This window comes from Lycorma delicatula, chromosome 3 (genome assembly GCF_047948215.1).
Source record: "Lycorma delicatula isolate Av1 chromosome 3, ASM4794821v1, whole genome shotgun sequence".
NCBI lineage: Eukaryota > Metazoa > Arthropoda > Insecta > Hemiptera > Fulgoridae > Lycorma > Lycorma delicatula.
The window spans coordinates 148529748-148550543 of NC_134457.1; the positions used below are offsets into that span (position 1 = coordinate 148529748).

At 33.4% G+C, this 20796-nt stretch overlaps 1 protein-coding gene across 1 annotated transcript in view; it reads right to left on the reverse strand.

Annotated features, from left to right (window-relative positions):
• Positions 1–20796, reverse strand: part of cyst (rho guanine nucleotide exchange factor 18 cysts) — a 414221-nt gene that overhangs the window by 18590 nt on the left and 374835 nt on the right. The window contains exons 25-26 of the mRNA XM_075360791.1: positions 3724–3914; positions 712–886 (exon numbers count right to left, since the gene is read on the reverse strand). Of these exons, the coding sequence (XP_075216906.1) occupies positions 712–886; positions 3724–3914 (366 nt within the window). The remainder of the gene's footprint in view (positions 1–711; positions 887–3723; positions 3915–20796) is intronic.

Below are 20796 nucleotides of genomic sequence, written 5' to 3' on the forward strand. Positions count from 1 at the left end.
ACTCACAAAAAAAGAAAAAAAAAGGTGAGAGGCCCAGTCAAAGATTTCAAAAAACCACTTTAGCCAAAAGTTGTAATAAACTTAATTTTTCTTTTTCCCTATCAGATTTTAAATATCAAATATTAAGCATATGTCTGCTATGTCAAGTATGATAAAATCAAAGTTGGAGGATTGTATAGCACATGCGCTCTAAATTTTATAGCTACCAAATGTTTTAAAGAAAAAAATAGTAGAAACTGTAATGATTAACAAGAGTTGCCACCACCAGATATTCAAAAGGTATGTAACCAATTACTCTTGATAATTAAGTATAAAGGGTTCATTAAAATTGGCTCATTATTTTTAAGAAATAGCGCAACAGATAAAAGTAAAATTTCAACAAAAAAAAAAAAGGTTGAATATATATACACAACAAGAATTAAACTTTTAACACTCATATAAATTTCAGTGTCTTTTTATTCTTATTGCACAGAGGATAAAAAAAAACTCCAAAGCTGGAAAATCTTGTATGAGGATTTCGACTGAAGATAATGAAATATATAAATGATGGAATAGCCGAAAAGTGCTCAATACAAATCAGAAATCAAACTGATGCCTGAACTTCTCAATTTTGTTACTTTAAACAAAACATGATTCCTCAATAGATATAAACTATAATAAACATTTTATAACAAAATTTAAGAATCTTTTTAATATAAAAATAATGATTACTTTTGTTCAGAGGTCCTTGTTCTTTATTAGCATTATCAAAACCACCAAAAGTTTCTGCTCTTTTAGGAAGTGTAGGTGATACATACGCTTCACTCTGATGTTCTCCAACTGAGCTTACACTTCGTGATAAGTTTGTTCCTGATGCATAAAGAGAACTTGCCAACTGATTCACTTTCTGTAAAAATTAACAATTCACTAATTATAATTAATATAAAAAATATATTAATTTAAGATACTTATCCTAAATTAAATTTAGGATTTCTGAGATTTTCACAATCTCTCCTTCAATCAAATATCCCAAGTTTCCTCAGTAATTATTATTTAATGAATATTAAAAACATACTTTTCTATTTTTTATCTTTTAATACTTCAATATCTGTACATCCACATCACACCTCTTTTATTTTACTTTAATTTCACCCATCATATGTTTCCATGGTTTACATTTGTTTGTGGCTAACACAACAGAAACCCTGAGAGCAAATACAATACAGCAGAGTAAAAATATCTTGCATAATGGATATCAGGGAGTAATATTTAAAAAATTATTTTGAGGAGTATAATAATATCTTATTCTATAAACTATACAACATGATTTTAGTTATTTCCACCATTCGTTAGATATATCATTTTCTAACCATGATATACAATAAACAAAGATTTGAATGAAATATATGTGTACATATAGATTAAAATATTTCTTTCATTTAGTCTCTTGTTCAAAAAAAGTTTAAATAAACATTACACACTAAAGAAACATTATAATTCTCCAAGAGTCGGTGTTGAATGCCACAGTCATAATGTTTGTAGTTTTCCATTGCCTTTTTCATCAGTTGTATACCAGCAACACCGATTAATTCCATTTTAGGTCCACTGAATTGCAGGTGATATTCAGCTTTATAAATAATACCTTTATTCTGTATATTGCGAAGGCTAGCCCTGTAATGAATGTCATTAATTTCAGAAAACACTGATCAGTGCCTGTTATATCTCAGATATTTTACACGTGTCACAGGCATAATAATGACCAAGACAATTATTGGAAAGGCAATGAATGTTGCTCTTTCTCTTGTAAAACAATGCATCAAGTACACTTCATCCATTCAGTTAAAGACACTTTAATTATATAATTCAAAAAATTGTAGTGTATCAAAATAAAGAATCTTGTCTATTTTTACTGGTAAAATAAAAAAGTGATACTTTATTGTAATTAGAGTGATATTAATTATTGTCTAGCTATAATTTTAATAATAGATTATTGAAGATGAAAAATTAGAAAATTCAATTAAAATTAAACTAATGATATCAGCAGATGGTTAATAATTATCACGGGCACTCCCATTTAATAACAGATACTCTGAAATTATTACCTTTACATTACAAGTATATTTTTACTATAACACGGCTATATTTGTTTTATCATTATCATTATACTACACACTACATTCACTTACATTTATCCAAGAGATAGTACCTTTGATTCAGGAAATATCTTTTGACCTTTTAACTATGTAAAATAAAAATATCTAGACTTAAAATTTTGTCTATGTAACATATTTTAAATAAAACATGAAGTTTAAGTTGTGAAATCACAGGTGATGAATTATAACAGTTATAAAATAATAAAAAATTATGCACAAGCCGGTACAAAAAGAGAATTTAACACTGATATTTAACATCTGTGTCATATATCGGTACTTATACATTCGTATTTTAATACTAATTTATCCTGAATTAATGAGAAATACAGGAGAATTAAGATAGTAAATGTCACATTTAAACAAAGACAATCATGTTTTATCTCAGATTGTTAGTCTAGCTGTCAAACCAAATGACGCTACTGAACGAAATTATTTACTTAAATCACAATTACTGTCTAAATAAATGGAAACTACAAATTACAATTTGAGGATTCACTTTGATAAATGTGCAAATAATCTTTTCTAATAAAAATATTTGTAAAACTAAAGAATATGCATTATATGTCCTTTTAGTTAACGTTCTTCTGTGAATTATAACTCAAAATGCAGATGAATAATTTTAATCAATACAATAAAATGAATGATAATTACAAAAACTTAAGTCTACACAAATTAAATTAAACATGTGACCTGATATACACTGTCCAGCATCTTTTAATAATTAACTTAGCTCAAGGTATTAAGAAATAAAATTGGAATGGATATTAAAACAACTGCAGCTAATTAAGGTGACTAAAATGTTCAGACAGAGATTTAATAATTAGAAAAAATAGTTTTGTTCTCTGCAGACATAAAATAATATTTTATTACAGACAGATTAAACAGTTATTTCAATTAAAGTACTGAAATAATCATTGAAGGAATGAAAGAAAACATGACAAACATCTATTGTTTTAAGGAACAGTGGACACTACTCTTATCGTTTTTATTAAACATTCTAAACCTAGAATAAAAAAAATATAATACATTATCCAGATTAATTTTTATAAAAAAAAATAAACATTTTAAACATGCAATAAGAAATCAACAAAATTATAAATCTGTGTAAATTAATTTACATTACTTCATTTACGTGGTGTTTACAATGACAAAAAAAAATTATAATAAATGCAATTAAAACATATATTTTATATTTCATTACTGAACATAAAAATGTGTATTTGAACCTCTGTAAAAGTATACGACAACATCCTGCTGTTAAAATGACTACTGAGTTTTGGTAAATGATAAATATTTTGCAATAATTTCCAGAATGTTTTATATACATCTTTATAAAGGCCAAATACATTAGTTTCTTTTACTTTTTATATAAATTTATGACAAATTTATTAATATTAATGGAAATAAGAAAAAATAATTATAAACTATTTATACATTATGTGACTGCTGTCTTGCATCTTGGTTTGGCAAATAAACCATAAAGAATCCCTTATATAACATCCATTAGAAAATATATGATGAAAATCTAATGGATATTGTAGTTTTTTGTATATAAAAAAAATCATAAATTTATTTTTTGTTGAAAACTTACTCGTAAAGCACTAAGCACTTCTTTCCAAGTTTTACTTGTGTCGGTCTCTTCGGTAACAAGATGACAGTATGATGGTGGTTCAGGCACCTGAACACCAGCAGCTCCTGCAGCAACAGCAACTAATCGTAACTGTAATGCCATCTTATCTTCCAGTATTAAAGCTTGTTCCATATCTTTTTGTCGCAAGAAACCTTAAAAGAAATATATTACATTACACAGATCAATTATAATTTTTATAAAAACAAATTTAATATTTTAAACCTGTAATAAAAAAATCACACAAATGAAATGAAAGTTATTACAACTTATTAGGTATATAAAATTATTACACTTACAATAAAATATTCTGAATAAGCAGAACATAATTTTTGTAATAAATCTGGAAAATGTTACACAAAGTATCCATATTTAGTTTAGAATTAGAAAATCTCTTTTATATCAAAAGTAAACCTCCTTATTCTAGAGATTATCATATCTTATTAATCTTATTTTTTTCCCTTGAGGTGATCACTTTAAGTATAAAAATGAAAACTTATTAAAAAGGTGACTAGGATAATTTCTATATTTTTGAGATAAAAGTCACTATTTTTCAAACAATGAATTCCATTCTCATAATCAGTGAAACTACTAAGAAAGAATCTTGTAAGAAAAAACATATTAATACAGACAGCATTTAATAAAATACAATTATTAAAAATTGTTATTTATTTAATTCAATTTAATATTGTAACAACCTTTTACTACATTTTTGTCAATTTATTTCGAATTGAAATGAAATTTCAGAAACTTGTGTTTGTTTTTTATTTTGTTGTGTTGATTTTACTTCAAGATTTATTTTTTTTGATACTGTTTTGCTTGTCTCGCAAAGACCTCTAAAAAAGGTATCACATGACAATATTTCCCATTTAAAATTTTTAAGCCCTGAAGGTCAAATACTCCAAACTGTGACTTACCGAGTTAGCCTTCCTTATTGAAGAAGATTTCAGAGAGAGAATCGGGATATCTCAAATAACAAAAAAATTAAAGGGGAGCATACAACCATAGTTTTAACTATCTGAAACAAAGATACTGTTGGCTACCATTTTGAATTGGGCGATCAGAATTTACTTTTCATTACATAATTTTTCTTGTACAATCATATTCTTTATAATGGCATATCAAATGACTACTGGTCCTATTTGATATATTTGATTTGCCTCTCACTGCTCAAAAATAACAAAGAGTGAAGTATACGTTCATTGAAGTAGCCCCTCCGTACAAGTAAAAATGCTACAAACCACATGCAGTTACCTCAATTGTAAAAAAAGGTTAGAGGGTGGTCTATGTTACTTTTCAGCCACCTGGTGTATATATATAAAATTATATTTATATTCTATTAAATGAACCACCTAGTACAGAATATTGAGATAAGACATATCTTACTTTAATTTTTCATCAAGTAATTTCACAGGATACTGCATCCTCAGTCATGATTGAAATAATTCTGTTATTGAATAAACAAAATACTAAAATAATGAGAATTGCATATTAATTTATTCCAAGTGCTGCTATCTGCTGCAGTTTTTATAAGATCGTCTCACTCAACACTGTCTTATTTTTTATCAAACTGTAATTTTGTTTGTATTTATATACATAATATTTTTCTAAAATATTTAATTTTATGTATCCTTATTAATTTCTAATATTTCTAAATTTGGGTTAATATCACAATTTTCACATTTAAGATGATATACTCCTTGTTTTTCTAGATCTAAATTATATACATTTGAAATTATATGAATTGTGATCTAAAATATATATATACATATAACAAATCGTTCATTCTCAATTAGAATTAAAGAACACATCAGTTGCATAAATAAAAATAATAAAGAACGATCTAACTTTGTTAAATACATTATAAAGAATGAACATAATTACACCCAAATGAATTTATTGCAATACTGGAATACAGTAATAATTTTCATAAAACGAGCATATTAGGGAAATTTCATATATATCTGAATAATAATGAACTAATAAATGAACAAATCAGATTTTATAATGATATTCTATACAAGTAAATTATACAATATTAATAATTATTAGGTTGGCTAACTGATTCAATTAATAATTCATAACAGTAGTGAACATCTTACTGACAAGACATTTTGTTTTAACGCATGACTTATTTTAACATTTGACAATCAATTGTTATGAACATAATAATTTTAATTTTTATCTTCATTTTAATTCTTACTTATAAAAACATTTATGCACAACTATAAAATTTAAAATTAATCAATAATCCCTGATGATGGAGGAATAATCTGAAGGCGCTTGGAAAATTAATATTCACAATAGTTGGTAAGTGGATATTATATAAACCAATTTATTATTTTTATAATTTCTGTAATGTTCAAGAAATCTGGTTTTAAAGTATCTGTTTGTTTTTATTATATAAATACGATCACAATCATTACATTTAATTTTATAAATTCCACATAGATTGTTTATTTTATTATTATTTTTGTTTTTTTAAATATTTCATTATGTGATTATTATTAAGTCTGTATGGTGATTTAAATATTTATTTAAGTTTCAATAATGTTTTCAATATTATTAGTATATAAATACTTATGAATATTTTTTCATTCTTTTGTGTCTTATGTGGTTATAGGGTAGTTACTTTGTTATTATATTTTTTTAATAAATGTAGTAGTTTAATATTCATTTTCAGCTGCTATATGTTTTATGGTGTTTATTTCATTATATAATTCTTTGATATTATATATGTAGAAAAATATTACATATATAAATACAAACAAAATATCAATCTGATAAAAAAATTAGACAGTGTTTCAGGGAGATGGTCTTATAAAAACTGCAGCAGATAATAGCACTAATGTAAATTAATGCAAAATGTTCATTATTTTAGTATTTTTATTATGCAATAACAGAATTATTTCAATCATGACTGAGGGTGCAGGATCCTGTGAAAATATTTGATGAAAAATTAGGGTATTAATTTACTGAGATATGTCTATCTCAATATTTTTTAGTAGGCAGTTCATTTAATAGAATTTAAATATAATTTAACAGTACAGAGGAATAATATGAATCTCAAAAAGATTAATTTCCATAAAGTAATTCTCTCTCTCTCTCTCTCTCTCTCTCTCTCTCTCTCTCTCTGTTTGTGTGTGTATATATATGTATGTGTGTGTGTGTGTGTTATATCAGTTTATATATAAATATACAGATATCTGTTATAGCTGTTTGTCACACATAAATATTTATATACATAAAACAGATTAAAAATCATTAATTTCTTAATAATAAATCAATAAGTAATTTTTAATTTACACTACTTTCTTCATAAATGTACAGATCTTATAAATCTGTCATTCTTCTCCTTCCCAATTCTGCTTCCCTAGCAGAATCTGTAGATGGTCACCTAGTTTGCCTACATGATTGTATCAGTCCTGATTCACATACATACCATTTGTAAAATTCATAAAATTTTTGGTCTATGAATCTTAACACGTACATTTGAGTAAAAAAGTAGAGAAAACATTATTTTACAATCATAATAATTTATCTTTAAAGAAATACACAAGCACAGTGAGTATCAATCAGATGTCTTTTAGTGCTACGAAATGTTCGAATATAAACTTCAATGAAAGGGAAAGCATTCATTCATCAGCCATCTCTGGATCCATCTTTTGATTGACTTTCACTCATTTAACCTGGCAAGTGATGGTTTTCTACAATTGAAATTCATCTTAAGTAAGTGATAGCTTTCTACAATTGAAATTCATCTTAAGTTTAAATCTATTTCTTTATTAATAACTAAACGTAAGTTAATAATACTTATTGTTTTCTAAATGCTATTCTACCTAAATAAAATAATTATAACTACAAGTACTACAAAATCATTATAATACCACTCAGTTCAGTAATAAAACGGAAAGGAATTAGTTCACATCAATAGTATAATTTTGTATTCAATTATTGGTACTTTCATTATTTTAGCAACAAAAGTGAAAAATATTGTAAAAAAAAAGAAAGGAAAAAATCTGAACACAGAAGTATAACTAGAAATTTTATTTTGGCTGTACAATTATCAAACATAGTACTGGCTAGTAATAACATTTCTTGACAGATATGTTTATAATAAATTCTTTTTATGAATTTACAGAGATCATTCTTAATTATGTATAACAAATTTGAATCATGAGGAATGGCAATATTGAAAGAAGAAAAAAATTGTGTATAAGTTTTATAACAGATTTTAAATATAATAACTCTCCTCTACACATTAATTTTATATAATTTTTTCATGTAGGTATAATCTGGAACTATCAGAAAATAAGGCACAAACTTACCTCTTACTTGATTTCTTTATTTGTTTTAAATTTAACAGAGTAGTAATGGCACTTTTCCAAATTTCTGTAATATTTTGTAAAATATTTACATTTTGAGGTGCATTACGAAGTACTCTTCCTGATCTACTACAAGGAATAACAACAAGCTGGCTTCACTCAATATGTATCTCAGTTGCTGGCAAGTTTTTTGTGTGACCCCTGAATAGGAAACAGACTTCTTGATCAGTTTCTCTCACAGAGAGTCATCCCGCTGAGCAGTGATGAAGAAGCAACTGCCCTACCGAACACAGATTGGCATGTTGCTGCAGATGAAACCAGAGAGCGACCGACGACATATCAACCGCACTCATCCGACAAACAAGAGAATAAGATAAGATAAGGACAAGGAAAGGGGACAACCAACCTCCAGGGGACTGGCTTGAATCGGGGTAGTTCATAATCTTTCTCAGAACCTTTCCATATCTAATGCAACTGTGATAAACTGTAGTATTTAGCTTTTTATCGTTCTGTTTAAACATTTTTTTTTTTTAAAGAATTTATACTGAACAAATGAGATATACTAAAAATGAAGAAAAATATACAAACAAAAAAAATATATACACACCGTTTGAAGAAGATGAAAGTGAGCAGCTTTGATATCTCTCAGTCAATATAATGTGGCGGCAAGATGAATTTCTAAATTATATGATAAATGGTAATGAACATAAATCATAAAACTACTGAAAAGAAGTAATGCCAATTGATAGGGTGACATCATTAAAAATTTAAGATAACTAAAGTGATAACAATTAATTAAAAGACAAAGTAAAAGAAACTCTTAGCATGTGAAAAGAGAAAAGATGAAAGGACCGCTTACTCACTGGATTCATACAAAGTAGTAAACACAAACAAATTTTCAGGCGTATTGTGAAACAACTAACTATCCTGTCATACCAAAATAATTCAATCTATTATCAAGCAACAGTGTTTGCTCTAAACAGTAACAGTTGTCTGCTCTCGAAAATAACAGCTTAAAAAATTTATTTAAAAAGTAATCAAACATACACTATATAGCCCTAATCTGGAACCCGGTGATTTTAATTTGTTCCTTAAGACAAAAATTTAGATGACAGTCTTTTAGTAAGTAATGATGAGACCAAAAAATGCTGTCACCTAGTGAATTTCCATAACGATGGGATAGAAAAACTGGGGGACCCGACTGAGGAACGGCGTGAGAGGCAGACCGAGACCGTGGTCCTACGGCAGACGGGCAAGTCCTATGCAGAGCTACTACGCCAAGTGAAGGTAACAGTGGGAGAGGAACTGGCTCCTAAAGTTCGTAAAGGCAGGAGCGAGGATGTCGAGGTACAGGTGCGGGCAGGGACCAACTCTGCCCAATCCCTATGAGAGAAAATGGCACAGAAGGCGCCAGAGGTGAAGATTGGTGGGAAAGGGCAGTTGGACAGAAAAGAGGTTGTCCACATTAGAGACCTTGACGCTGAAGTGACTAAGGAGGAGGTGATGGCGGCGGTACAACGTGCGCTGGAGGGAAAGACGTCTGCTAGGATCACGTCGGTCCGCCAGGCATATGGACAAACTCAGAACGCCACTGTGGTGCTGCCGTTGGAAGAGGCGAAGAGGCTTATGTCCACCGGGAGGCTCCTTGTAGGGTGGCAATCGTGTCGAGCGGAGATACGAAGACCAGATGTTAACTGCTTTCGCTGTTGGGAGATGGGCCATGTTGCGGCACACTGCACAGGTCCCGATAGGAGAGCCTGTTGTTACAATTGCGGGGCGACGGGGCACAAGAGGGCAGAGTGCCGGGAACCCACCAAATGCGTGGGTTGTGGAGTGATTGGGCATAGACTGGGTAGCAGGGACTGTAAACTCGTTCGTAAATGAAGTGTTTACAGCTCAACGTAAACAGAGCCATGGCTGCCCATGACTTGGCATGGGCGGCAGCGCTGGTCCTACTGCTGGACCGCATGGACTGCATGGACCTACTGCTGGTCGTGGAACCTAATCAGCGACTGGTTAACTCAGGCCACTGGTATGTTGACCAGGATGGCGATGCTGCTATACGGAATGTCACCGGCAGGTTTGCAGTCACGAAGGTAGGTAGAGGTAGAGGGTTCATGGCTGTAGACATCCATCAACTCACGGTGATCAATGGGTACATCTCTCCCAACAGCGGAATGGATAGACATGAAGAATTCATCGGAAACCTGGAGGAATGCATACGAAGGGCTGGGTTCCCGGTACTTTTGACCGGGGACTTCAACTCCGAATGCATTGAACTCGGAGGGTGCCGGTCCACGCGGAGAGGCTACACCCTAGCTACAATGCTTGGGGCCGCGGGACTGGTGGTCATGAACACGCCTAGGGTGCCTACATACGACGCAAGGGGTGATGGATCGGTGTTGGATCTGACAGCGGCCTCAGATAGGGTGGCAAGAAGGACAGTGGGCTGGCAGGTAGTAGAAGATGATTTTGCCAGCGACCACAAGGCCATAATTTTTTGAAATACAAGGAGGCGGAAGGGGTCTAGAGAAACAGGACCCTATCTGGAGGCCGTCGGAACAGCAGGCTGCGACGGTAGCGGATAGGACGGCGGCAGAGGTGGCCCGTAGGCGTGTTCACACCCCCGAGGAATTCATGGCCATCCTACAGGGGGAATGTGTGAAACAGCGGCCACAGCCTGGGAGACGCGTAAAGAATGTTTACTGGTGGAACAGGGACATTGCAGGGAACAGAGACTGCGTGGTGAAACCAAAACAGCAAGGCGGAGGATGCAGCGCGCACGACGGAGGGACTCTGAGCGCCTACAGGAGGAAACGGAGGTGTTCCACGCGGCACGAAGAAGCCTTTGTAGAGCCATTAAGGCTGCCAAACAAGAGGCGTGGCAACACCTCGTGGAAGACCTGGAGCAAGATCCGTGGGGCAGGGCCTACCAGATCGTCACTAAGAAGTTTGGTAGGCGCCTGACCCCATTGACAAGGGAACAGTATCTCACAGCGATAACGGAGCTCTTCCACGTCGAAGAGGAGGAATGGGAACCGATAGCTGGTGATCAACAAAGGCGCTTCACTGTAGAAGAACTACAGTGGGCGTCCAAGAAGATGAGCCTGCGGAAGAGCCCGGGCCCAGATAACATTCCTGGGTTCATCGTGAAGGTGTTGGTGGATAGGCACCCGTGGACGGTGTTAGACATGTTCAGTGGGGGACATTGTCCACGGGGAGTTTTCCCGGCTGTTGGAAGGAGGCCAGGTTGGTCCTCCTCCCGAAACCAGGAGCCGAAGAAACCAGGAAATACCGGCCGATCTGCCTCATCAACACGATGGGAAAGCTGTATGAGAGACTGATCGCTGAAATACTGCGGTCGGAGATTGAGGCGGGCGGAGGTCTTTCCCCAGACCATTACGGCTTCGATCGGGGAAGATCGACCGTCGACGCCGCCCGACGGGTGCTAGAGTGAGCCAGAGTTCAGTCGGCAGGCACGTGGCGACGAAGGAAGATCCCATTGATCATTCTCCTAGACATCAGGAATGCATTTAACAGCGTGCCATGGGGAGTGATCATGGGAATACTCCGGGAGAGAGGGATCAGCGGCTACTTGCTCGCCGTAATAAATGACTATCTGCATGAGAGATCTCTGCGGGTACGCACAGAGGAAGGAGAAGATGACTTCAACATGTTTGGAGGCGTTCCGCAGGGGTCGGTGCTTGGGCCTCTTCTTTGGAACATTGCGTACGACGGCCTTCTGCGGGAAGAACTCCCGGAAGGATGCCAGTCGGTCGCGTACGCAGATGACCTCGCGCTGATGGTGTCGGGACGGACGGAGGAGGAGGTAGAAGATAAGGCAAACTTGGCGGTGGCAGTCGTCAGCAGAAGGCTGGGGGAGAGAGGACTACGACTGGCACCGCACAAGACGGCAGCTGTCCCGATCACCGGCAGAAGAAGACTGAGGGGAATGTCCTTCATGGTGGACGACGTACGGGTCCACACGTCCGGTTGCGCTAAGTACCTGGGCGTGTGGATTGACAAGAATGGGCTGTTTAACACCCACCTCAGAGAGGTCACGAAGAGGGCCGAGCAGATACAAGACGCTCTACAAAAACTAATGGGCAACAAGAGCGGACCACGGGCGAGCAAGCGACGGCTGATCCTTTCAGTGGTTTCCTCAGTCTTGCTGTACGCGGTCCCGGCCTGGAAGGACGCACTTTCGAGAAAGAAGAACGTACGGATGCTAGCCTCCCTTACCAGAAGAGCGGCGATAGCATAACATCGGCGTACCGCACCGTATCTGGATGCGCAGTGGCAGTCATCGCAGGGGTGCCTCCCATCGAGCTGCGGGCCACGCAGCTGGTCTCCACATACGAAGGAACGCCGAAGGCGGAAGCCGGGAGGCAGCTGATGGTCAACCGGCAGGAGATGTGGAGAACAGCTACGGCTGGAGCATGGACCAGGAGACTGATCCCGGACTTGGAACCGTGGGTCAGGCGAAGGCATGGGGAGGTAGATTACTTCCTCACGCAGTTCCTGTCTGGACACGGGGAGTTCGGGGTCTACCTACATCGGTTCAAGAGAAGACAGACACCGAGGTGCTTCTACTGGGGTCAGGATGACACGCCGGAGCACACCTTTTACGAGTGCGAAAGGTGGGCTGTGGTCCGGCGTAGGCATGGCACAGATGGCCTCACTCCAGAAACAACTGTAGCTGACATGCTGAAAGGGAAGAGAGAATGGGATGCGGTACAGAGCATGGTGGCTAGCATTCTGAAGACGAAGGAGGTACATGGAAGAGAGTGGGGAGAAGACTTCTAGGCGCGGGTAAGCAGCAATGTCCCTAGCAAGTATACTGTGTGTTTATAAATAAAATAAAATACAGGGGGCGAATCGTGGTCGCCGTGCAGGGCCAGGGAGGCAGCCTGGATGCAGAGGACGCTTTGGCTCCTTCATATGCAAGAATGAAGGTCAGTTGGGGTGCTCCGATGATGCATTTGGGACCCTCAGGTGTGAGAGGGGGGACGCGGCGGTTTGCCGGCTTCGCGCAATGCGTAGCCGGCAACTTGGTGTAGGGACGGGAAGGGTAGCCTCTAAGTGGAGGGATGTAGTGGTCGTCCAGAAGGGAGGGCTGCTGCATCTTGATGAAACTGAGAGGACCCCGATGGGACGCCAAAGAAAAGGCAAGACAGGGGGGCAGTCGACTGCCACGACACTCCGACATTCCTGCGTATAGCCTAACGGCGGAGGCTGGGGATGTTGGGGGTGTTTAAGAACAAAACAAAAAAAGGGTTAGAAAAACTGACAACTGGGTAAGAATAGAATGTTTGTCTGTAAATATCAAGTTAATATTTTGTACTAATTGTTTTAAAATTTATTATAATGAAATGTTTCTTTTACTTATTGGAAGTAATAACGTTAAATTAATCACTTAGGAATAGCAAAAGTGAAACAATAAAAACTTTTATACACATTTTATGACACATTAAAAAGGTGGTAAAGGCACTGCATATTAGTGCAACAGTATGTGGGTAAAGCATACTGATTCTGCCATCTTGGCATTATCTGGCCTTCTACATGCTATTAATATGTTTACTACTGCTCAAGTATCAAATGTCTGAAGGATGATAGAGCTGATTTTATTGAAATTAAACATCAGTAAAAAAAACCTACCCAACGACCTAGAAGATATAATGCACACAGGAAAACAAAAAATAATGTTATTAATAACTATGAAAACAAAAATTTAAACCTAAAATTAAGAAAGAGCAGTATCTATCAGTGACCTTTAAATGCTTTTTGCACAGCTCTCCAGAAAAACAGGAGCACCAATTGCATGTTTCAAATTGAATATCAGGGTTTTAAAGTTATGTAATATTTATTAAGTTTTACTTACATTGATAAATTATACATGAAATGAAAGAGCAACTCAAACAGTTTTTCCTGTAAGAGTACAATGTGAGCACCATATGTCATACAACACACATCCAGCCAATTGGAGAGTTCATTCCATATTTCAATCAGCAAGTCTAGAGTAATTGATGTGACAGCTTTTTCAATCCTGTGACTCAAATCGGGTAGGTCAGCTGGTAATGGTGGCCCATACACTTGATTCTTCATAAACCCCCAAAGAAAAAAATCATACGGGGTGAGATCAAGCAAATCTGGAGGCCATGGCAAAAAGCCATGTCATCTGGTCCCCAGCAACCAATCCAGTTTGGAGAGAATTTCATTCAACTAATCATATACAGTGTTATGCCAGTGAGGAGGTGCACCATCTTGTTGTCAAATAAAGTTCTGTGGTTTGTATTGCAGTTGAGGAAAGAGCCATAGTTGTAGTGTATCAAGACACACTCATTCACTTCATTCTAGACACACTTGCTTGTGCGAAAAAGAATGGCCTATAAATTTGCTGTCAAGATATGGCACAAAAAACATTTAGTTTTGGGGAGTCTCGTTCACACTACAATATTTCGTGATCTGGGCGATAACGTGAAAACGTTTTTTGCCCACAAAAAAAAAATTTGTGCGGATTTTCTGATCCCCAGATATGCACATTATGAATGTTTACTTTTCCATTAACATGAAATGTTAATTCGTCACTGGATAAGACACAATAAAGAAATTCTTCATTGTCACTGTGCATAACTTCATTTGCAAAGCTAGGTTGCAAACCCTAATCTGTAAGCATTAGAGCTTGTAACAGTTGTAAACGGTATGGATAGACTTTTAAGCATTTCCTTAAAACCCTCCACACAGATGTCACTGGAATTGCTAATTCACAGCTAGCCTTCCTAATGGCTTTCCTAGGACTATGGACAAAAGACTCTTACAAGTTTAACATTGTCTTCGGACACATTCAGTCATCCTGTACTCTTCCCTTGACAAATACAGACAGTGGTTTCAAATTGTTTATACCATCTACAAATGTTATTGTTACTTGTGGGATCACAACAGAACTTCAAACAGAATACAAGTTGAATGGTAATTACGGATTCACACTTTGCAAACTGCAAAACACAGAATGCTTTCTGTTGCGGAGGGGGGTCATCATCTTTGCTACTAGCACTTTCAAGTGGAAGGCACGGGGAACAGTTTATGAACAGCTAAAATTGTTTGAGTTGCTCTTTCATTTCATGTATAATTAATCAATGTACATGAAACTTGAGAAATATTACATAGCTTTAAAATCTTGATATTCATTTCGAAACACACTATGGTGCAACATATTCAAGAATGAATTTCACACTATTCTCTTAAGAAATATACCCGCTTTTGAATTCAGTATGCTTAAAACAATGGTTTTAATTTTAACTACAATAATAAAACAATAAATATTAGTCACAATTTCATAATTCTAGACACATATCTCCAATAAATATTGACCTCTCTTTTGCTATATTGCTGCTTCCATCTCAGATTCTTAAGAAGTTAAATCAGCAATTCTAGAATATTTTTCACCGTTGAAAGAGATACTATTCAAAATCTTTATACAATAATAGACATTATCTGAGTAACATCAAATCTACTTTATTTTCATATTGTTAAATAAAATCAATGTAAAATAAGACTAATCAAGGGTTAGCTCAAAAAGGAGGATAATGGACATCAACTTCTTTCTGAACAATAACAATGAATAGGAACTTTGCCATGAGTCTTGAACCCATCATCTGTTTGCAGTTTTCACCTATCTTTTAAGAAATGATTTACAATCTGATTTATCAGAACAAGCTTTAAAAAGATCAAATTCATTCTAACATAAAAGGTAATTTAAAAAAATGTAATAAATAATCTGTTTTCTCTAAATAACCTATGTTATCTCTACAGTATAACTGATCCATTGATCCATAGATTCACAACCATAGACAATTTCAATAAAAATATTTTAACATAAGATAAATTGAGCCTGCATTACTTAAATCCTCAATCAAGGAGGTTTGAATTTCAAAGAGACTGCTTACCACAAAGCACTTTAACAATAATGAAAAAATGCCAGACAAACAGGAATGAATTAGAGACTGCATCAGTCTCATGGGTAGCATAATATAGCCTTTTCCACATTTCCATCCATCTGCTTGATAGATATATCTATTATTCCTACTTGAGAAATGTCCACTTATTAAATGACCACAGCACTTGTTGATTATTTTTCTAAAATTCAAGACTAAATTCAATATCACAAGCATTTTTCTCTTTATAAACAAAACGTTTAAGCAATTCTTTACATAATCAGCACTCATAAATAGACATGCACAATAATATGGTAATAAAGTGATGTAATATAACATTTAATAAATTATTAAAAAAAAGATACAAATTCACTAGTAATCATTTTGTTCTGTCTAGATGTTAACCTTTTAAATCTCACATCACTCATGGTATTTTTAATTTCATATATCAGAAATATTAGTTTTTAGGCTAAAAAAAAACTTTCTTAGTGTAAAATTAATTAGTAAAATAAGCGTCAGTTGGTTATTACTTAAGTAAAATATGTTACACTATATGGTCCAAGAAAGTTAGCCACGTAAATTTAATATATCTAGAATAAGCATACAAACAAATGAAATGATTTATTTATTTATTTATTTTATTAGTCATAACCAATAATTCCCAATAATTACTATAACTTTTTAACACTGAGGATCAGAAAGGAATGACTGACAATGAAAGGCAATGATGCTGCAACTCTGCATGACTGTCAGCAGATATGTACAAGTAATTAATCTGATCTGGATACTGCTAAGGAATTTTTAGCAAGTAACAATTTTTAGACATTTATAAACTGATTTTGTTCTATTACAATAAACTATTTTTTACAAGACAAATTTACCTACAGTTATACATATTTTTAATATTTATATTGCTTATTAAAAAATAATTCTTGAACTAAATCCTACACCACAATAAACAAACTTTATTAATTACTTGATTACATATTATATATATTTTAAATTATATTATTAAAAATTATTCTAAGAAATAACTGTAAGGAGAAAACAACAATTAATGTAAAATATTTTTAATTATATATTTTGTATATTTTATAAAACTAAAATATTTAAATGCTTAACTAGACAGAAACTATGCCAATATTTATTTTTAATTTTTAGCAATCTCTAAGTAGCTTAGATTAAAAAAATTATATATTCCTTTTTTTAAATCTGTCAAGATTTTTTTTTCTTTATATCTAAGAACAAGCTTCAGTAACACATTCCCATAATCAGGTGTGATTCACAACAGATACTTATATATTTACACTAGCAACTGTAGGTTTATACCTAATTTTACCAGCATCTTTTTTTTTTACAACAGATGAATTTTGTAGCATATGAAAAATCCTGTGGCTAGAAGTTGTATTCAAAATGAAAGTTATATGGAATGTGGTGAAAATATAAACAAAATAATTTTAAAAAAAATTAAACAAAAATAAAAACATTGATTAACTTCATCACCACAACCTACAATAATGGACATCTACCCGATGGGAATTTGTCCCTGACACATGTTATTAAGTACCTTAATTTTTTTGATGGACATTTCCCAATAATGGACTTCTCTTAATACTGGACACTTTTAGATTCCCTGGCAGTCTTAGAGTGGTATTAATGGATAAAATACTTCTCAATATTGGACCTTCTAAATAACGGATGCAGACAATGAATTTAAAAACTGTTCAATCAGTTCTGAAAAACAGTCAGCAGGAATAAAAATTGTAATTTTTTTTTAATTTTATATTCAGTGTGACTAATTTGTTTATCTGCTGTGAATGGCATCACTTCCTGCCTAGATGCTGATGTAATGATTTCAATCAATTCATCATCCAGCATGATTCGTCATCAGTTATATGCAAGTGTATAGTGAAAATTGAACACTTGTAATATTTTTGTTATGGTATACTGTATTTTTTATTGTAGTACATTTTTTATACATATGTTTACTGTATGTTCCATTTTGCATATTTTATAAAAATCATTACAGCTACTGCTACCGCAACTTAAAATATCTCAAAAATGTAAATGCTTGACATTAAAAGAAAAAGTAGTTGTTATAACTACTTGACTTATGAGTGGTTTTTTAGAGCTCATGCTAATAACACTCCAGGCTCTAGAACTTTGATATGTAAGCAAACCCTAGAAATCGCTTAAGAACTCGGTTACAATGAGTTTAAAGCATAAGGAGGTTTGTTAGATAAATTCTGAATTATACAGAATCTTTTTAAAAATGTTTGTAGTGAAATGTCTGGGGCTGTAGATGAGAATTTGGTGTCTCAGTGTTATTTTTTGTAATATAAATTGTTTTTTATTCCATTTTAGTATAGTAAAGAAATTTGATTCTCTTATTTTGTTAGTCGATTACAATAGTACAGCACTATTTTCTTTATTCAAGTATGAACATAACGGACAGTGTTTTATTTACAGAAAAATAATCAAAAAACTTGAATTTTTACAAATTCTTTTTTATTAGCAACTAATTTTTTTTAAATTTAAAATTTACATGAAATATATACGTAATACTGTTGTTCTATTCAAAGTGCTTCTTCTCTGTACAAAAACTGAATACAGTACTGCATTCACATTTTTCTAAATAGTGGACAACTCTATGTAATGGACAGATTGTTGTTCCCAAGTTGTGTCTGATATTGGAAAGTTTTACTGTATTTATATAATTCTGAAAATATATCAAGATACTTTAACCTCCTTGATATTACGCAGAAAAAGTTTACACTTTCAGAAACTTAATATTTCAATTTAGAAGTAAAAATGCAACAACAGTTCACCACAATGCCAACAAAAATAAGAAAATTAACCATCAATAGCAATAAATATTTGCTGATGATATAAGAAGCTTATAAGAATTACACAACACTTTTAAATTAATCGACAGTTTAAGGTTACATTTCTCATCTTACCTTCCCTACTCTAGCATTTTTGGTTATTCCCCTTGCCTTGCTGCTTACTGCTTCAAACTCAGCAGTATGAGTTCTTATTGCTCTATTTTTTGTTCAAAAAGTCATCACTGCATATATATGAATAATTTTTAATTCTGAATAAAATCAAGTTTTAAATTTCATGTCATGAAATTATGAACTTGAAGAAACTAATTTCTAAGATATGAGGTGCAATTTTCAATTTAATGAATAACTGCAATTTAATTACGCTGCTTTATTATAGTTCTTTTAAAAATTAAGACAAGATATCTTTGTTATTCTTCAGGCTACTCCATTTCTACTGTTACATTACTTCATCAAAAACAGTAGTAACACAACAAATAATGTTGTAGTTCAACACTCAGACAAATATTCAGTTTGATAAAATTATTTATTTACACCACCAAGACATATAGGTGCACGTAAATAGCCATATTTCAAAAACTACATTTAATAGTGATTTAAAATTTAAATTGATTACTCCGGGTTCTGTACTTTTTCCATTAGTTTTCAGAACTACCTGTAAATAGTCAGATGTTTGGGAGTCAGCCTAAAAAAAAATATTTTCTCTCTCTCTCTCTCTCTCTCTATATATATATATATATATTTATTTATTTTATTAGATCAACCAAAGTACAGAATAAATAAAGTAGGATGACTTACCTTATTCCACTATATATGTAGGAGGGCTTTTGCAACGATTTACTTGCATCATCAGCTGCATTATATATTCATCTCAAATTACTTTCGAAACTTCATAAAGTATAATAACATATCATGCATTTATTTATTTTATTTAAAATTTAAAACCTTTAATCGTTTTATTTTAAACTTTTATTCAATTAAATTAAATATTAAAACAAAATTTAAAAATATGAAAAATTAATTAAATTAACATTAAAAATTAAATTGTAAAACTTTTTACATATGTAAAAATAAGATGTCAAAGCATAAAATCAAATTAAAAATGTTTTTTTTTTTTTTTGTCTTCAGTCATTTTACTGGTTTGATGCAGCTCTCCAAGATTCCCTATCTAGTGCTAGTCGTTTCATTTCAGTATACCCTCTACATCCTACATCCCTAACAATTTGTTTTACATATTCCAAACGTGGCCTGCTTACACAATTTTTTCCTTCTACCTGTCCTTCCAATATTAAAGCGACTATTCCAGGATGCCTTAGTATGTGGCCTATAAGTCTGTCTCTTCTTTTAACTATATTTTTCCAAATGCTTCTTTCTTCATCTATTTGCCGCAATACCTCTTCATTTGTCACTTTATCCACCCATCTGATTTTTAACATTCTCCTATAGCACCACATTTCAAAAGCTTCTAATCTTTTCTTCTCAGATACTCCGATTGTCCAAGTTTCACTTCCATATAAAGCGACACTCCAAACATATACTTTCAAAAATCTTTTCCTGACATTTAAATTAATTTTTGATGTAAACAAATTATATTTCTTACTGAAGGCTCGTTTCGCTTGTGCTATTCGGCATTTTATATCGCTCCTGCTTCGTCCATCTTTAGTAATTCTACTTCCCAAATAACAAAATTCTTCTACCTCCATAATCTGTTCTCCTCCTATTTTCACAGTCAGTGGTCCATCTTTGTTATTTCTACTACATTTCATTACTTTTGATTTGTTCTTGTTTATTTTCATGAGATAGTTCTTGCGTAGGACTTCATCTATGCCGTTCATTGTTTCTTCTAAATCCGTTTTACTCTCGGCTAGAATTACTATATCATCAGCAAATCGTAGCATCTTTATCTTTTCACTTTGTACTGTTACTCCGAATCTA